The sequence below is a fragment of the Oryx dammah genome, unplaced genomic scaffold (assembly GCF_014754425.2).
Source record: "Oryx dammah isolate SB20612 unplaced genomic scaffold, SCBI_Odam_1.1 HiC_scaffold_2, whole genome shotgun sequence".
NCBI lineage: Eukaryota > Metazoa > Chordata > Mammalia > Artiodactyla > Bovidae > Oryx > Oryx dammah.
This window is the reverse complement of record NW_024070186.1, coordinates 131,644,963-131,661,441: the sequence shown is the minus strand read 5'-3', so window position 1 is coordinate 131,661,441 and position 16,479 is coordinate 131,644,963. Positions and strand designations below refer to the sequence as shown.

Below are 16,479 nucleotides of genomic sequence, written 5' to 3'. Positions count from 1 at the left end.
GCTTTTAATTGGAGTATTTATTATCTTTGATGTGATCATCAATGTTTTGTAGCTTAGAACTGCCCTATTCCTCTTTTTTTTTTTTTAATTGAATTTGTTCTTACTTTTCCAAATTTGCTAATTTCTTTAGGATTAATAAGATAACTTTCTGTAGCATATTTTATACTCATTATTGAACTATTAAGTATCCGTATTTTTGCAATGATTGCTCTAGGACTGGCCTATATTATAGCTTAGAAAATATAATTTCATTTCCTCCCTTTCAAGCTTGTTTGCTATTGGTTTACCTTTTACTTCTATACATGTAATAAAAACCAATAGAAATTCTGACTTTCTTCACTCTGTATGACAGATCTAGGTCCATCTAAATCTCTACAAATGACCCAATTTCATTCATTTTAACGATTGAGTAATATTCTATTTATATTTGTATCATATCTTCTTTATCCATCCATCTGTTGATAGACATTTAGGTTGCTTCTGTATCCTGACTATTATTAATAGTCAGTGCTACAGTGAACCTTGGAGTGCATGAATCTTTTTTACTATGGATTTCTCAGGGTATATGTCCAATAGTGGAACTGCTGGATCATGTGGTAGTTCTAGTTTTAGTGTTTTAAGGAACCTTTATATTATTCTCCATAGTGGATGTATCAATCTGCTGTATAGCTCAGGGAACCTAGCTTGATGCTTTGTGGTAAACCAGATGGGTGGGATGGGAGGTGGAGGGAAGGAGGTCAAAGAGGGAGGGGATATATGTACACATATGACAGATTCAATTCATTGTACAGCAGAAACTAACACAACACTTAAAACAACAATTCAGTTCAGTTCAGGTGCTCAGTCATGTCCGACTCTTTGTAGCCCCATGGACTGCAACACTCAAGGCCTCTCTTTCCATCACCAACTCCTGGAGTTTACTGAAACTCATGTCCATTGAGTCGGTGATGCCATCCAACCATATCATCCTCTGTCGTCCCCTTCTCCTCCCGCCTTCAATCTTTCCCAGCATCAGGGTCTTTTCAAATGAGTCAGATCTTTGCATCAGTGGCCAAAGTATTGGAATTTCAGCTTCAGCATCAGTCCTTCCAATGCATATTCAAGACTGATTTCCTTTAAGGTGTACTGGTTGGATCTCCTTGCTGTCCAAGAGAGTCTCAAGAGTCTTCTCCAACACCACATTTCAAACACATCAATTCTTTGGCACTCAGCTTTATAGTCCAACTCTCATATCCAGCACGACTACTGGAAAAACCATAGCTTTGACTAGATGGACCTTTGTTGGTTAAGTAGTATCTCTGCTGTTTAATATGCCATCTAGGTTGGTCATAACTTTTCTTCCAAGGAGCAGGCATCTTTTAATTTCATGGCTGCAGTCACCATCTGCAGTGATTTTGGAGCCCAAGAAAATAAAGTCTGTCACTGTTTCTGTTGTTTCTCCATCTATTTGCCATGAAGTGATGGAACCAGATGCCATGATCTTAGCTTTCTGAATGTTGAGCTTTAAGCCAACTTTGTTACTCTCCTCTCTCATTTTCATCAAGAGGCGCTTTAGTTCTTCGCTTTCTGCCATGAGGGTGCTATCATCTGTGTAAATGAGGTTATTGATATTACTCCCAGCAATATTGATTCCAGCGTGTGCTTCATCCATCCCAGCATATCTCATGATGTACTTACTCTGCATATAAGTTAAACAAGCAGAGTGACAATATACACCCTTGACATACTCCTTTCCCAGTTTGGAACCAGTCTGTTGTTCCATGTCCAGTTCTAACTGTTGCTTTCTGACCTGCATACAGATTTCTCAGGAGGCAGGTCAGGTAGTCTGGTATTCCCATCTTATCTCTTGAATTTTCCACAGTTTATTGCGATCCACATAGTCAAAGGCTTTGGCATAGTCAATAAAGCAGAAATAGATGTTTTCCTGGAACTCTCTTGCTTTTTCGTCGATCCAGCAGATGTTGCCAATTTGATCTCTGGTTCCTCTGCCTTTTCTCAATCCAACTTGAACATCTGGAAGTTCACAGTTCACGTACTGTTGAAGTCTGGCTTGGAGAATTTTGAGCATTACTTTGCTAGCATATGAGATGAGAGCAATTGTGTGGTAGTTTGAGCATTCTTTGGCATTGCCTTTCTTTGGGATTGGAATGAAAACTGACCTTTTCCAGTCCTGTGGCCACTGCTGAGTTTTCCAAATTTGCTGGCATATTGAGTGCAGTACTTTCACAGCAGCATCTTTCAGGATTTGAAATAGCTCAACTGGAATTCCATCACCTCCACTAGCTTTGTTCATAGTGATACTTCCTAAAGCCCACTTGACTTCACATTCCAGGATATCCGGCTCTAGGTGAGTGATCACACTATCGTGATTATCTGAGTCATGAAGATCTTTTTTGTACAGTTCTTCTGTGTATGCTTGCCACCTCTTGATATCGTCTGCTTCTGTTAAGTCCATACCATTTCTGTCCTTTATTGAGCCCATCTTTGCATGGAATGTTCCCTTGGTATCTCTAATTTTCTTGAAGAGATCTCTTGTTTTTCCCATTCTATGGTTTTCCTCTGTTTCTTTGCACTGATTGCTGAGGAAGGCTTTCTTATCTCTTCTTGCTATTCTTTGGAACTCTCCATTCAAATGGGTATATCTTTCCTTTTCTCCTTTGCCTTTCTCTTCTCTTGTTTTCTCAGCTATTTGTAAGGCCTCCTTAAGCAACCATTTTGCCTTTTCAACTGATCTCTCCCTTAATTTTTCGTCACACCAGCTGCTGTGAATGCTGCCCTCTGACATCTCCTACAAATAAAATAGTGATTTTCAGCTTGGGTTTTAGCTCCCTAGCACTGCATGGATTGAGGTCTCTAAGGGGCTAGAAAGCTTCGTGAAGCCAGATTTTTTTTTTCCTGAGTGTTTTATTCTTTCAAAAGGCAGATCCCTTCAGTTCACCCTGATTTTATTTGTCATTGTCTTTAGCTTGTTAAATATTCTTCCTAGAGTTTATATATTTTAAAAATACTTGTCCAGAGTTTGAGACAAGCAAATGTGCCATTCCCATGCTTTTCTGTTTATTTTCAGAAATGATGCATATAGAGTATACTATCAAAATCTGGGAAATTGTTTCTTATTACAAAGCCATTTATTGTAAATGAGATTTAACATTTAGTCATATGCTTCCCAGGTGGCTCAGTGATAAAGAATCCACCTGCCAGTGCAGGAGACGCGGGAAATGTGGTTTTGATCCCATTGTAGGAAAGATTCCCTAGAGGAGGAAATGGCATCACACTCCAGCATCTTGCGTGTAAAATCCCACAGACAGTGGAGCCTGCAGGCTACAGTCCATGGGGTTACACAGAGTTGGACACAACTGAGCACACGTGCATGAAATATTCCATCATGATGTTAAAAATTCTTAGATTCTCCAAGTGTTCTTTCTTTTATATATTAAAAGCATTTAAAAAGTCATAGTATTAACTTTTCTTTAAATTGTATTCCCTTTCTTAATTAGTCATACAGATGGAATTAATTTCTTAACCTAAGGGAAGCCTATAATCTTGGCCCTTCTGAGATCTTCTAAAGTAAATTGGAATAAGAAAGAAATACAGATACACCCAAAAGGATTTAACAGATTTAGATATAGATATGCGTTCTTATTTCTACATGTTTTCTAAATAATATTTAGAATATATTATTAAGAAATAAAGCAGTAAGTTTTCACTTAAAAAATATGAAACATATTTGAAAGGCTTCCCTGGTGGCTCAGACAGTAAAGAATCTGCCTGTAATGCAAAGACCCAGGTTCAACCCCTGGGTTGGAAAGATTCCCCTGAAGAAAATAATGGCAACCCACTCCCGTATTCTTGCCTAGAGAATCCCAGGGACAGAGGAGCCTCGAGGGCTACAGTCCATGAGGTCACAAAGAGTCAGACACAACTGAGCAACTAACATACTTCAAAAGGTGTAGTTTTCTATGACAGCTCCTTGATAAGTAAGCAAAGCATTTTTTTCACTGCTCCTCTAGCATATACATATAAAAAGTTTGACTGAATGTAATTTTTCTAAATCAAAGGCCAATAGGATTATCAAACATCTATATTTCCCTTTCATGATTTGTTTTTTTTTTCTATTACCTTTGCTAATAAATAAGTACTCTTGTATTATTTTAAAAAAATTGAGTGATCAAGTGGATAATGAGTACCTTGTAATTTGTTTATATATCATACAACTTTTTAGATTTTCATATGAAATAAAAATAAAATTATAAATAATATTTCTATCTCCTCTTTATATGGATAGAATATACCTTATCCAAGATCTAATTATAGAAAATAGAATTGCACCACTTGAAATAAATTAAAAACACAAACAACACACACACACACATGCACAACTCAATTTGAAAAAAGCTATTTGTCCTTGAAAGATTTATTTCTTTTTAATACCTACTGTTGTACTGTTTAATTGTTTCTCTAATTACTCCCACATATCTACCTTAACATCTTGTCTGATAACCTTATCTACACAACTGTTATTCCTTAGTTGAACAGTGATTTAGTGATGACTAATATCCTCTTCTCTTTTAATTTATGCTTTCCCTATTGTCTACTCAGTACTGGAAACAGCACTTGAAGTGACTCAAGCTCTTCCTCATTTCCCCTTTGCTTTAATTAAATCATGTATTGGCATTTGATGTAATTTATGGGTGATAATCTTAAATTTGTCTTATGCCAGAAAATGTACTGTTTCATCTATTCCTTGTCAGCTTAGCTTTTATTCCAGAAAGGTACATTTAAAGGACTTTTAATTAAAATATTATATAAATATAATAAGCAGCCTCACCCAGGCTTAACAGTAATATTGTTCTTTTGTCTGCCATTTCCACTGTTAAAGTGACTTTTACATCAAAATATCCATAATTCTGTTTGCAACTGCACACACAAAAAAGCATATTTACATATATAAGCATCAAACAGCCATGTCATATAATAAACTTATATTGACTTAAAAGTCTTAATATTCTTGCTTAATAATACAGCTTGTTTCTATAATCATTTGGCCATTTCACGCTTACCTTACATAGTTGGTAATAATATGTGGAACAGCTGCAAACTTTCACAGTAATAGGTACAATCGAATCTGATGTGTCTAATTAATTTTTAGTCCAACAAATTAGTTTCATTCTTCATTACTCTCCAATGGGAGGAAGACATTATATTTCATTATATTTTTTTTGTCTGAAAGAGCAACACACTGTCACAGGTCGCACACATCCCATATCTGTGCTCTAATTAGTTCAACTGACAACATTGTTTCAGAAGAACTAGCTGTATAAGAAACACTAATACACCTTGGGCAACATAAATATTCCACTATATTCACTATGATGTTTTATGACTCTTTTACACAAATGAAAGACAAATTTTCTTTTCTGATTGTGCTGTGAGGTGTTTTCTTTTTAGTTATAGCTAGTGTTTAGCACAGTCAACATATGAATATGAGCTCATTTAAATACATTTTAGACTATGTTCATATGTATAATGATTCAAAGCAAATAGATTAGGAAAATGAACCAGGTTTACTACACAGGTAAAGATGATTTTTAAATCTGGAAATTAACACAAAAGAAAGTTTAGAAATGAAATATTGGGCTACATAAAAATTGGACATATCAATGGAACATTACGTTGAAGGATGGGCATGATGAAGGACACAAACAATAAAGACCCAACAGAAGCAGAACAGATTAAGAAAAGTTTGCAAGAATACACAGAAAAACTATACCAAAAAAATCTTAATACTCTGGATAACAATGATGATGTGGTCACTCACCTAAGAGCCAGACATCCTGGAGTGTGAAGTCAACTGGGTCTTAGGAAGCATTACTATGAACAAGCTAGTGGAGGTGATGGAATTCCAGTTGAACTACTTAAAATGCTAAAAGATTATGCTGTTAACATGTTGCACTCAATATGTCAGCAAATTTGGAAAACTCAGTACTGGCTTGGAATAGGAAAGGTCAGTTTTCATTCGAATCCCAAAGATGGGCAATGCCAAACAATGTTCAAACTACTGTACAGTTGCGTTCATTTCTCATGCTAGTAAGTGTATGCCTTAAATCCTTCAAGCCAGGCTTCAACAGTAGGTGAACAGAGAACTCCAGATGTATAAGCTGGGTTTAGAAAAGACAGAGGAACCAGAGGTCAAATTGCCAACATCTGTTGGATCACAGAAAAAAGCAAGGGAATTCCAAAGAAACATCTACTTCTGCTTCACTGACTACACTAAAGCCTTTGATGTGTGGATCACAACAAACTTTGGAAAATTCTCTAAGATATGAGAATACCAGATCACCTTACCTGTTTCCTGAGAAAGCTGTGTACAGGTCAAGAAGCAACAGTTAGAACAAGACATGGAACAACTGACTGGTTCAAAATTGGGAAAGGAATATGACAAGGCTGTATGTTGTCACCCTGCTTATTTAAATTATATCCAGAGTATATCATGCAAAATGCCAAGCTGGATTAATCACAAACTGGAATCAAGATTGTGAGGAAAAATGTCAACAACCTCAGATATCCAGATAATACCACGCTAATGGCAGAAATTGAAGAGAAAGTAAAGAGACTCTTTATGAGGGTGATAGGAGGGAGTAAAAATCCTGGCTTGAAACTGAACATTCAATAAATGAAGATCAAGTGATCCAGACCCATCACTTCATGGGAAATAGAAGGAAGAAAAGTGAAAGCAGTGACAAGTTTTATTTTGGGGGGCTCCAGAATCACTGCAGATGATGACTGCAGCCATGAAATTCAAGGATGCTTGCTCCTTGGAAGGAAAGCTAAGACAAACCTAGACAGCAAATTAAAAAACTGAGATCACTTTGCCAGTAAAATTTCATATAGTCAAAGCTATGGTTTTTCCACTAGTCATGTACAGATGTGTGAGCTGGACCATGAAGAAAGCTGAGTGCCAAAGAATAGATACTTTTGAATTGTGGTGCAGGAAAAAATGCTTGAGAGTCCCTTGGACAGCAAGGAGATCAAACCAGCCAATCCTAAAGGAAATCAACCCTGAATATGCATTGGAAGACTGTTGTGAACATGAGTTTCCAATACATTGGACACCTGATGGAAAGAGCTGACTCTTTGGAAAAGACCCTGTTGCTGGGAAAGATGGAACACAAAAGAAGTGAGCAGCAGAGGATGGGATGGTTAGATAGCATCACTGACTCAATGAACATGAACTTAAGCAAACTTTGGGAGAGACAGAGGAGGACAGAAGGACAGAGGAGCCTCACGTGCTGCAGTCCACAGGGACACAAAGAGTCAGACATGACCTAGCAACTGAACAACAAATAACAAACAAATGGGCATTCTGATTGGCTTAACAAAGTAAAAATTTCCTTCTTATTCATAGTCAGTCTAATATGGGTTTGCAGAATGGAGGATGGGGTTTCTACTCCATAGAGTTTTTCCTGAAATGTGGATCCTTCCAGTCAATGGTGTACCGTCTCTCATAGGGTCAGCATCCCACAGCTGATCCCTTGTTCTATCCAACACCTTAGGAAAGAGAGTATGAAGTGCTATCACAGTGGTACATGGATTGGTCCAGAGATTCCATGCATCTACCTGTGTACAATTGTCCAATATTCAGTCACTTTGTTGCACTCAACTACAAGGGAGGCTGGGAGATACAGGCTAATTTTCTCCTCTGGAAGAAAGGTGAAACCTTGGTAAACAAGTCACCTATGGTTTGAAGGACTCTCACATCTAGATAATTTACAACTTATATTCCTACCTGAGGCTTCCTTGGTTACTCAGATGGTAAAGAATCTGCCAGCAATGCAAGCATGACTGGGCACACACATGCACATGTAGAGAGGCTCATAGGAACACTGTAATCTGTGACTCAAGTTACGGCCCAGGTGAAGCTAAGAGTTACTTAAGACCCACTCAGGTAGGAGCAAAGTAAAAGTAAAGTCTTAGTCGTTCAGTCGTGTCCAACTCTTTGTAACCTCACGGACTGTAGCCCGCCTGGCTCCTCTGTCCATGGGATTCTCCAGGCAACCTCCTGGAGTGAGTTGCCATGCCCTCCTCCAGGGGATCTTCCTCGTCTCCTGTGTCTCCCGCATTGCAGGCAGATTCTTTACTGCTGAGCCACCAGGGAAGTCCACTCCTTACATTCATCATCTGGATTAATCCTCCCAAATATATGAAATAGACACCACTGTCACCAGCTAACAGAAACAGGGATTCTAGAAGATTAAGTGCCCTACATAAATTCACTGCTTTCCTAGCTAGGAAGTGGCAGAGATGATACTCACATGTGGAACTTCAAAACCCTTGCTGTTTCCAGTATGTTACAGTGCCAGGATAACTGAACGAAGAGAATTACGTGTTCCTTTGATATGATAGGCTGAAATTTGCCATTTATATTTTACTTACAATTTATTTTTTAATTATTTGTTTGCTCACTAATGAGATATTAATATGAGAATTCACTTAGTTTCCAGTTTTTGAATTCATTCATCTATTAAATAAGCACCTAAATCTTTACTCATTAGTAATGTTAGAATTCCATGAGTCTTGCTGCTAAGTCACTTCAGTCGTGTCCGACTCTGTGCAACCCCAGAGACGGCAGCCCACCAGGCTCCCCCGTCCCTGGCATTCTCCAGGCAAGAACACTGGAGTGGGTTGCCATTTCCTTCTCCAGTGCACGAAAGTGAAAAGTGAAAGTGGAGTCGCTCAGTCATGTCCGACTCTTCACGACACCACGGACTGCAGCCCACCAAGGTCCTCTGCCCATGGGATTTTCCAGGCAAGAGTAATGGAGTGGGGTGCCATTGCTTCAGTCAGTCAGTCAGTCAGTTCAGTCACTCAGTTGTGTCTGACTCTTTGTGACCCCATGAATCGCAGCACACCAGGCCTCCCTGTCCATCACCAACTCCCGGAGTTCACTCAGACTCACGTCCATCGAGTCTGTGATGCCATCCAGCCATCTCATCCTCTGTCGTCCCCTTCTCCTCCTGCCCCCAATCCCTCCCATAATCACAGTCTTTTCCAATGAGTCAACTCTTCGCATGAGGTGGCCAAAGTACTGGAGTTTCAGCTTTAGCATCATTCCTTCCAAAGAAATCCCAGGGTTGATCTCCTTCAGAATGGACTGGTTGGATCTCCTTGCAGTCCAAGGGACCCTCAAGAGTCTTCTCCAACACCACAGTTCAAAAGCATCAGTTCTTCGGGGCTCAGCCTTCTTCACAGTCCAACTCACATCCATACATGACTACTGGAAAAACCATAGCCTTGACTAGATGGACCTTAGTCAGCAAAGTAATGTCTCTGCTTTTGAATATGCTGTCTAGGTTGGTCATAACTTTTCTTCCAAGGAGTAAGCATCTTTTAATTTCATGGCTGCATTCACCATCTGCAGTGATTTTGGAGCCCCCAGAAATAAAGTCTGACACTGTTTCCACTGTTTCCCCCATCTATTTCCCATGAAGTGATGGGACCGGATACCATGATCTTCGTTTTCTGAACGTTGAGCTTGAAGCCAACTTTTTCACTCTCCTTTTTTACTTTCATCAAAAGGCTTTTTAGTTCCGCTTCACTTTCTGCCATAAGAGTGGTGTCATCTGCATATCTGAGGTTATTGATATTTCTCCCGGCAATGTTGATTCCAGCTTGTTTCTTCCAGTCCAGCGTTTCTTATGATGTACTCTGCATATAAGTTAAATAAGCAGGGTGACAATATACAGCCTTGACATACTCCTTTTCCAAACCTGTTTAAAAATGTGAATTGAGATTGTCTTTATTATGTCTGAGAGGGCTAAACTGTCAGAAATGTGACAACGTCTAAAATAATCTTAGTCTAGATTTAAATGTATGATTTGTTACATAGACCTTAGAATTAACTTTCAAGTTGTTTTGTATCTAACTTCATGTGGATTTTCAAGTTGTTTTGTAGCCAGCTTTCAAGTGGATTTTCAAATTAGTTTCAGATACTTTAAGGGCATTTAGAAGTTTTATCTTTCTGTGAGATTTTAACTATAGATACTAATCTCTATGAAAAGATGTTTATGTTATTATCATTATTTAATATAGCAGTTTCAGTACCTTCCAGAAAATTAAAGTATGTTTGATCAAGGTAAATTATTTGGTAAAATATTAAGAGAAATATTTTGATCATCTGTTTTAGGCAGTGCTGTAGGGGAAAAATAGTTTGCAAATACCCAGTTTAAATGTTGTAGTTGCTTTTCTTTTTTTAAATGAGAATTGTCTTACAAAATCCTTTACCTAACTAAAGAAAAGTTATTATTATTTCAGTTCACACACTTGTTTTAGTACTTATATATGAGGCAATAAATCAAGAAGTGATTCTGAATCTGTCCATAGTAAAACAAAACACAATGTTCTTAATCACATTTCAAACTTATGATTTGATTCTTCTTTTGAAACTTACAAAATCTGCTTACCAGTAAATTGTGACAGGGTCAGGACACAGCAAATATTACCTGCTTCAAAGAAGGTTACAATCTTCTGTGCCTTTGGTGTAGCACATATGTATTTTTGTGGGGTTTTGGGTCTTAATATTTACTAGCACTAACACTATTGTTTCTTCCATAGGGGGACGAAATGAAGTTGTCATTACCGAAAACAATAACAGCATAACTGAGCAAATCACTGATGTTGTGAAGCAACCAGCTTTTATAGCTGGTATTGGTGGTGCCTGCTGGGTAATTCTGATGGGTTTTAGCATCTGGTTGTACTGGCGAAGAAAGAAGAGAAAGGGACTCAGTAATTACGCTGGTAAGAGGCTATTTCCAGCTAAGAAAAGGTCTTAGCTCTAGAAATATGATAAAATGCAAGGGAAGGAATGAAATGGAATATGAATGAGTGAATGAATGGGTGTTTTTTGCTTGATTTAAACCATTATAAACAACATGCTTTAACACTGCTCTTCATCATATCACATTATGACCATAAGGCCATCTTTTTGCCTGTATCTCCAAGGCATAAGAGTGTGCACCAATAAAGTGATTAGCCATTTTTCTTAATAGTTCAAAACACATGCACACATAGACTTTGCAAACTGTGACACCATGTTTGAGAAGTATATTTAACCAAGAGCATTCCTAAAATGCTCAGGAAAAAAAGAGAAAAGATTTGAAATGTAGTTTTTTGTATTTACAATACAGATTACAAAGGGAAATGTATCCCAGATGGAAAATACAAACCAAACAAAAAATTTCACGAGGATTGATGAAACTGATGAGGCATGATTTGTTTTACTAGTCACTTACATAGAATGTCTATTTTAAAGTGACCAATGAGCATTTTAGAAAGAAGAAAAAACAGAAGCAAAAGAAAGAGAAGAAAAATAAGATCCTAGATGTTCTACTTTTTTGCAAAAATGTTTTCTTTGAATCCAGAACAGGAATTTTAAGGATGTCCAAAGTTATGGCCTTCAAAATGTATCCAAGGCAGAAAGAGAAAATTATCATCAGTGAGTGAAAAATGACCTCGATAATGAAGCTATGTTCAGTTAAAGTTTGAATTGCATTCATTTTAAGTACTTTCTCTAACAATGATAAAAAAATTGCCTCACAAATACTTTACATTTTCTAGAATTTTCAAGGGAACAGTTTTAATTTATCATTGTCCTACATGTACTTTAAAAATCTTTGAGATATTTTATTCATCTTCTATTTCTAATTTTTACTTTAATAAAAAGCATAAATGTCTTCATAAGTGATTTTGACAGAGGCTTCATTACTTATTAAGCTTATCAGCTGCTATAATGTATAGGCATCTAAGCTTCTGAGAATAGTTCAAACTAAAACAAACAGCATACATTTGGTTGTTTTTCTTGTTATTGAATAGTATTTAAATATGATCAGTTGATCACATTTGCTGCTCATGACGATAGCTTGTAGAAATAATGTTTGTTAGTTACTGGTTAGAATATATTCCTAGATCTAGAGAAGATAGTATAGTGTATTCATTGCAGAAGGATTTCCATACTTTGTGACTTGCTATTGCTGTGCCATTCTCATTTCTTATTGGTTGCTGATGCTTACTTCCTTATGCTTTGTCATCTGAGTGCTTTATCACTCTCCAATGAAGGATTCTTCCTGAAAAGGGATGCTGGGCAATGACTGCTGAGTGTCAGAGTCATGAACACTAATGAGACTTTAATGTTACTTCTTGTTTTGCAGTTCAGTCCCCTGCTTGCATTCCTTGAAGATACTGTCCGTTTACCTGTCTGTTTAGTCAGTCACTATGTTCCTTTTTAAAAAAATGTTTATTTTTACTTTCACCATGTTCTGTTTCATCTCTGTGACATGCTCATATAAATCAAAGACTTTTTGTGTTTATCTCTTTGCTTGACTTTAGTGAAAATAATAGACTGACAGCGTTGGTCACTTCAGTGCCATATTTGGAGTGTTGCAATTTTATCCTCTGTAGGATTTGCATTCACTTCTTCCAAATAGCATTACTCTCATAATTAGTAGTTATGGTTTTTTGTAAAATCATGTCAGAGAGCCTTTCTTCTTTTCTTTCTTCTTCTCTTTAAAAACAGCAGTTCTTTACATTTGATTGGAAAATATCTGTTGGTCTTTGAGCTGGACAAGAATAGCACATTTCCTGTTGTCATTTCTCATTGTGATTGATATCCATCTGCTTATAGAAGAACTGCTAACTCAGAAGGTGCTATGCCCTTCAGATATTTTGGAATCAGGCCAAGCCACAGAGCAGGCTTTCTGAACCTTTATCCTTAATTGATAGATGGCTGACTCTCAGAATGGATTCACCTTCAGCTGGAAATTTGCCTTCCAGCAACTGCTGTTCTCTTCTAGGTGAGAAGCAAATGAAAATCCACACTACAGGTACTCAGCACTGCATATGTGACTTGGTAATATTCTCTCTCCTTTCCCCCCATAAATATCCTAACCGCCACTTTCTGGAATTTTTATATTCTTGTCTTTCTACAGCTTAAAGAAAATGAGGATTGTAAATAGGCATGCTTAGTGTAGTATTTATCATATGTTTGAATTTCTGATATTTGATACATGAGCTAATGATCTGTTTTAAGAGCATAGAGATTTCATACAGGGCTAATTTTCTGTGAAGTATTTTATAAAAGTTATTGAGAAAGTAGTCTATGTGTAATGGTTCTGTTTATATTTTGGTTTTCACAGAAATTTCTATGGGAATCTTATAATTTTACAAGAATAAAATGCAAAACTGGTAAGCTTAAAGCAGTATAATTTTACTCAGAAAATGAGAAGTCTAACATTTCTACTTTTTACTACACAGTAATATCTACATAGCTTCAAATTTTTCTTACTGATTTATGATACCAGTGATAATTTTTTTCAAAGAAACATAAGTCTATATTGGGATCAGTATTTAATTTATAACAAAAGATGACTTCATTTGCTTTAGACCCCAAATGTGATCTTAGATTATACTTCAACATCTGCTGCAATTCATATAAATTCAGAAACATGCATTTTAATAAAGCTGATCCTAAGTAGAATTGAAGTGGTGATTTAGTCACTAAGTTGTGTCTGACTCTTGTGACCCCAGGGGCTGTAGCCCACCAGGCTTCTCTGTCCATGGGATTTTTGAGGCAAGAATACTGGAGTGGGTTGCCATTTCCTTCTCCAAACCAGCAACTGAACCCAGGTCTCTTGCACTGCAGATAGATTCTTTACCAACCCAGGAATTCCCAAGTAGAATTGAAAAGTAGGTTGAATTTGACTTCAGTACTTGCTTTTTCTACTTCATTCCAAGTCTTCTTAATATCACAGGTAGATTTTAACCATCATAGGGAAGATTTTAACTATTGGGGAGAAGAAATCCTTTGCAGAATGGAAAACCCAAGTCTTCACAGGATGCCTTCCACTCACTCTGTAGGCAAAAGTTCACCCACTGACTTTTATCGTGTTAATCTTTGACTCTCCATCTCCATATGGAAAATTATATTTGAATGCTTAGAAGAAAGGTTAAAAAAAAAGACATGCTATTCAGTGTTAATATTTTTTCTTATGATTCAAAAGAGTTAAAATATTGATCATAGAACGCTAGTGGATCAACACCTTAGACTGTAAAAGCAACTGTCAGGAACCAAATATAAACTTATACAGCGAAAGGATCTGAGAGGAGAATTTGGCCTGAATGTAAAGTTTTGCTTCTTTACAGAGCAGAACATGATGATTTCTCCAGGGCAAAGTTACTAGCTTCCTATTTCAGTTTTTTCCTATTTATTCTTTGTTTAAATTCTTCAGACACAGACACACACGAAAGGTTTGCTGGTGGCTCACAGATGGGCAACTAGAAAGAGAAACGTATTCCCCTGCCTCATATTCTACATTAAATCATTCTATTTTTTTCTAGAATAACATGCAGTGTTATTTATCTTGATCTTCATTGAGTACTAACAGTTCTTGCCATTGCATGTGAACTTCCTGACTGCCAAAAATATTCACTACCTGAGTTGTTATAGGATGAAATAGAATCATGAAGATATTTTGGCAGAAAATATTAGGTGATTTTTGAATCTAAAGAAGATGTTTGATTACATGTGTTAATGGTGTTTGTGAATAGAAAAGTGAACAATATAGTTTGAATAAAGCCATGCAGCTTTCACAAGGATTCTGTATGTCATATTATGATCTTCATGAAGCCTGCATGATGCTTTTCAAACTAATGCTGGTCATATTCCTATCAATAATTTTTAAGTTATCAACTTTTTAATGGAAGTAAACTAACTTTCACAGTTTTAAAGGGTTGAGTTCAATTTTATGAATATTAACCTCTGAGGATGACAGATTTGATTAAACTCAGTAAATGAAAATAATTTAATGAGTGAGCAAATTAGGAAATACCAAATACTTCATGCATAGGTTTTAAACCATTGGTGGAATTATTTGACAAAACCATCCTAAGACAGCTGAAAGATTTGATGGCATTTTTATACTCTGATTATCTGGGCTTGAGTTAAGGCTTATTAAAAGAGGATTAATCTACATTCATAGTTGAGAAATAGCTTATCAGGCAAGGGAATGAGGCTTGGCTGGCAACATTAAAGTTTCCATTAATATGGCCTACTAGAGATAGGCACTCTGAAAGCTTCCTTACCTCAAAATGTCAATTTTCCATGTAGTTATATTTCCCTTCCCCCTCAGTGCTAGCAGGCATGAGATTAGGATTAATCCTGACAGATAATAGTAGAGGTACTTTGTATATGATCTGAACTTGCAAAATCTCTTTACCTTCTATCTTTCATAAATGCTGCAATAAATTCAGAATATTTAATGCATTTCTAAAACAGTTAAGAGTGAGGTGTCTGTAGAGCTTTTTGGAAGCCTTAGCAATAGTCAGTTTTAGCAATAAAAACTCCTATGCATTCTGTGCTGCTCCCTTCAAAGTTCTTAATTTTACATGTTATCAGAAACTCCTGGCAAAAAACATTCACTTATTTCAAAGTTAATTCTGACAAGCACAAAGTTACTACACTATGATTATAAAAACTGTGATAGAGCAAGACTGTTCAACCACTTACCCTCTCTACCCTCTTCCTTTCAGCTTTAAGGTAGTTCATCACCTGTGAAATGAGAGCTACTTCAAAACAGCTTTCAAATTTGCTGTGGCATTTATTTTTATGTTTCTCTGTCTGCACACAGACACAAAATGTTGATCAAAACACCAAATATGACTTCCATTTTAGGAGATCTAATTGTTTATCCTTTCTCATCTGTTTTTAATCTCACAGTCTAATAGAACTCAGTTACTTTTGGTCTGCTTTTCAAAATGGAACAAATCTAAAAGTTTTGGAGCATGGGAAGAAAAGGAAACCAGAAAAAATATACTCTTTTTCCCTTGCTTCAAAAAAGACAACTATTCAACTTTATTATGTAAGGGTGTTGGGCTTGTTGTTGTTGTTGTTGTTGTTTTCTCCTGATAGAAACACACAAAATTGAAGTTTTTCATATGTAGCAAGTTGTGTCCATAGGCCATTTTAAGTCAATTATGTATTTATATAAAGACTGTATTTTTGCCTCTGTATAGTTGGTATAAAGAGACGCAAACATAAATGTCTTTAAGAACTATTTTTGACAATCTCTTTGCAGATTTGAAATTACTTAATGATTTATATAAAAGTAGAAAATGGATATATCTTGAATGTTCTGAGATTTAAAATTCTTTCATTCACAACATTTAACTCAGTTGGTAAATATGGACCATACTATAGAGTCCATACTCTAACACATCTGTAAATAAGCCTCAATGAATGTTTGAATGTTTTCTCCCCAACTTTTTATCGTGGTACAGTACGCATTACGTGAAATTTGCTGTCTTGACCATTTTGAGTGTATCGTTCAGAGGCATTAAATACATTCATGTTGTGCACCGTCATCACCATCCATCTCCATACACTTTTCCAACTTTTAAAACTGAAAGTCTTTGCCCAGTAAACAACAACTT

General features: G+C 36.6%; 1 protein-coding gene across 6 annotated transcripts in view; it reads left to right on the top strand.

The window, feature by feature from the left end:
• The window catches only part of ROBO2 (roundabout guidance receptor 2), a 653,625-nt gene that overhangs the window by 577,507 nt on the left and 59,639 nt on the right, over nucleotides 1-16,479 (top strand). For all 6 annotated transcript variants that reach the window (XM_040227106.1, XM_040227089.1, XM_040227083.1 and 3 more), the window contains exon 18: nucleotides 10,612-10,794. In XM_040227106.1, the coding sequence (XP_040083040.1) occupies nucleotides 10,612-10,794 (183 nt within the window). The remainder of the gene's footprint in view (nucleotides 1-10,611; nucleotides 10,795-16,479) is intronic.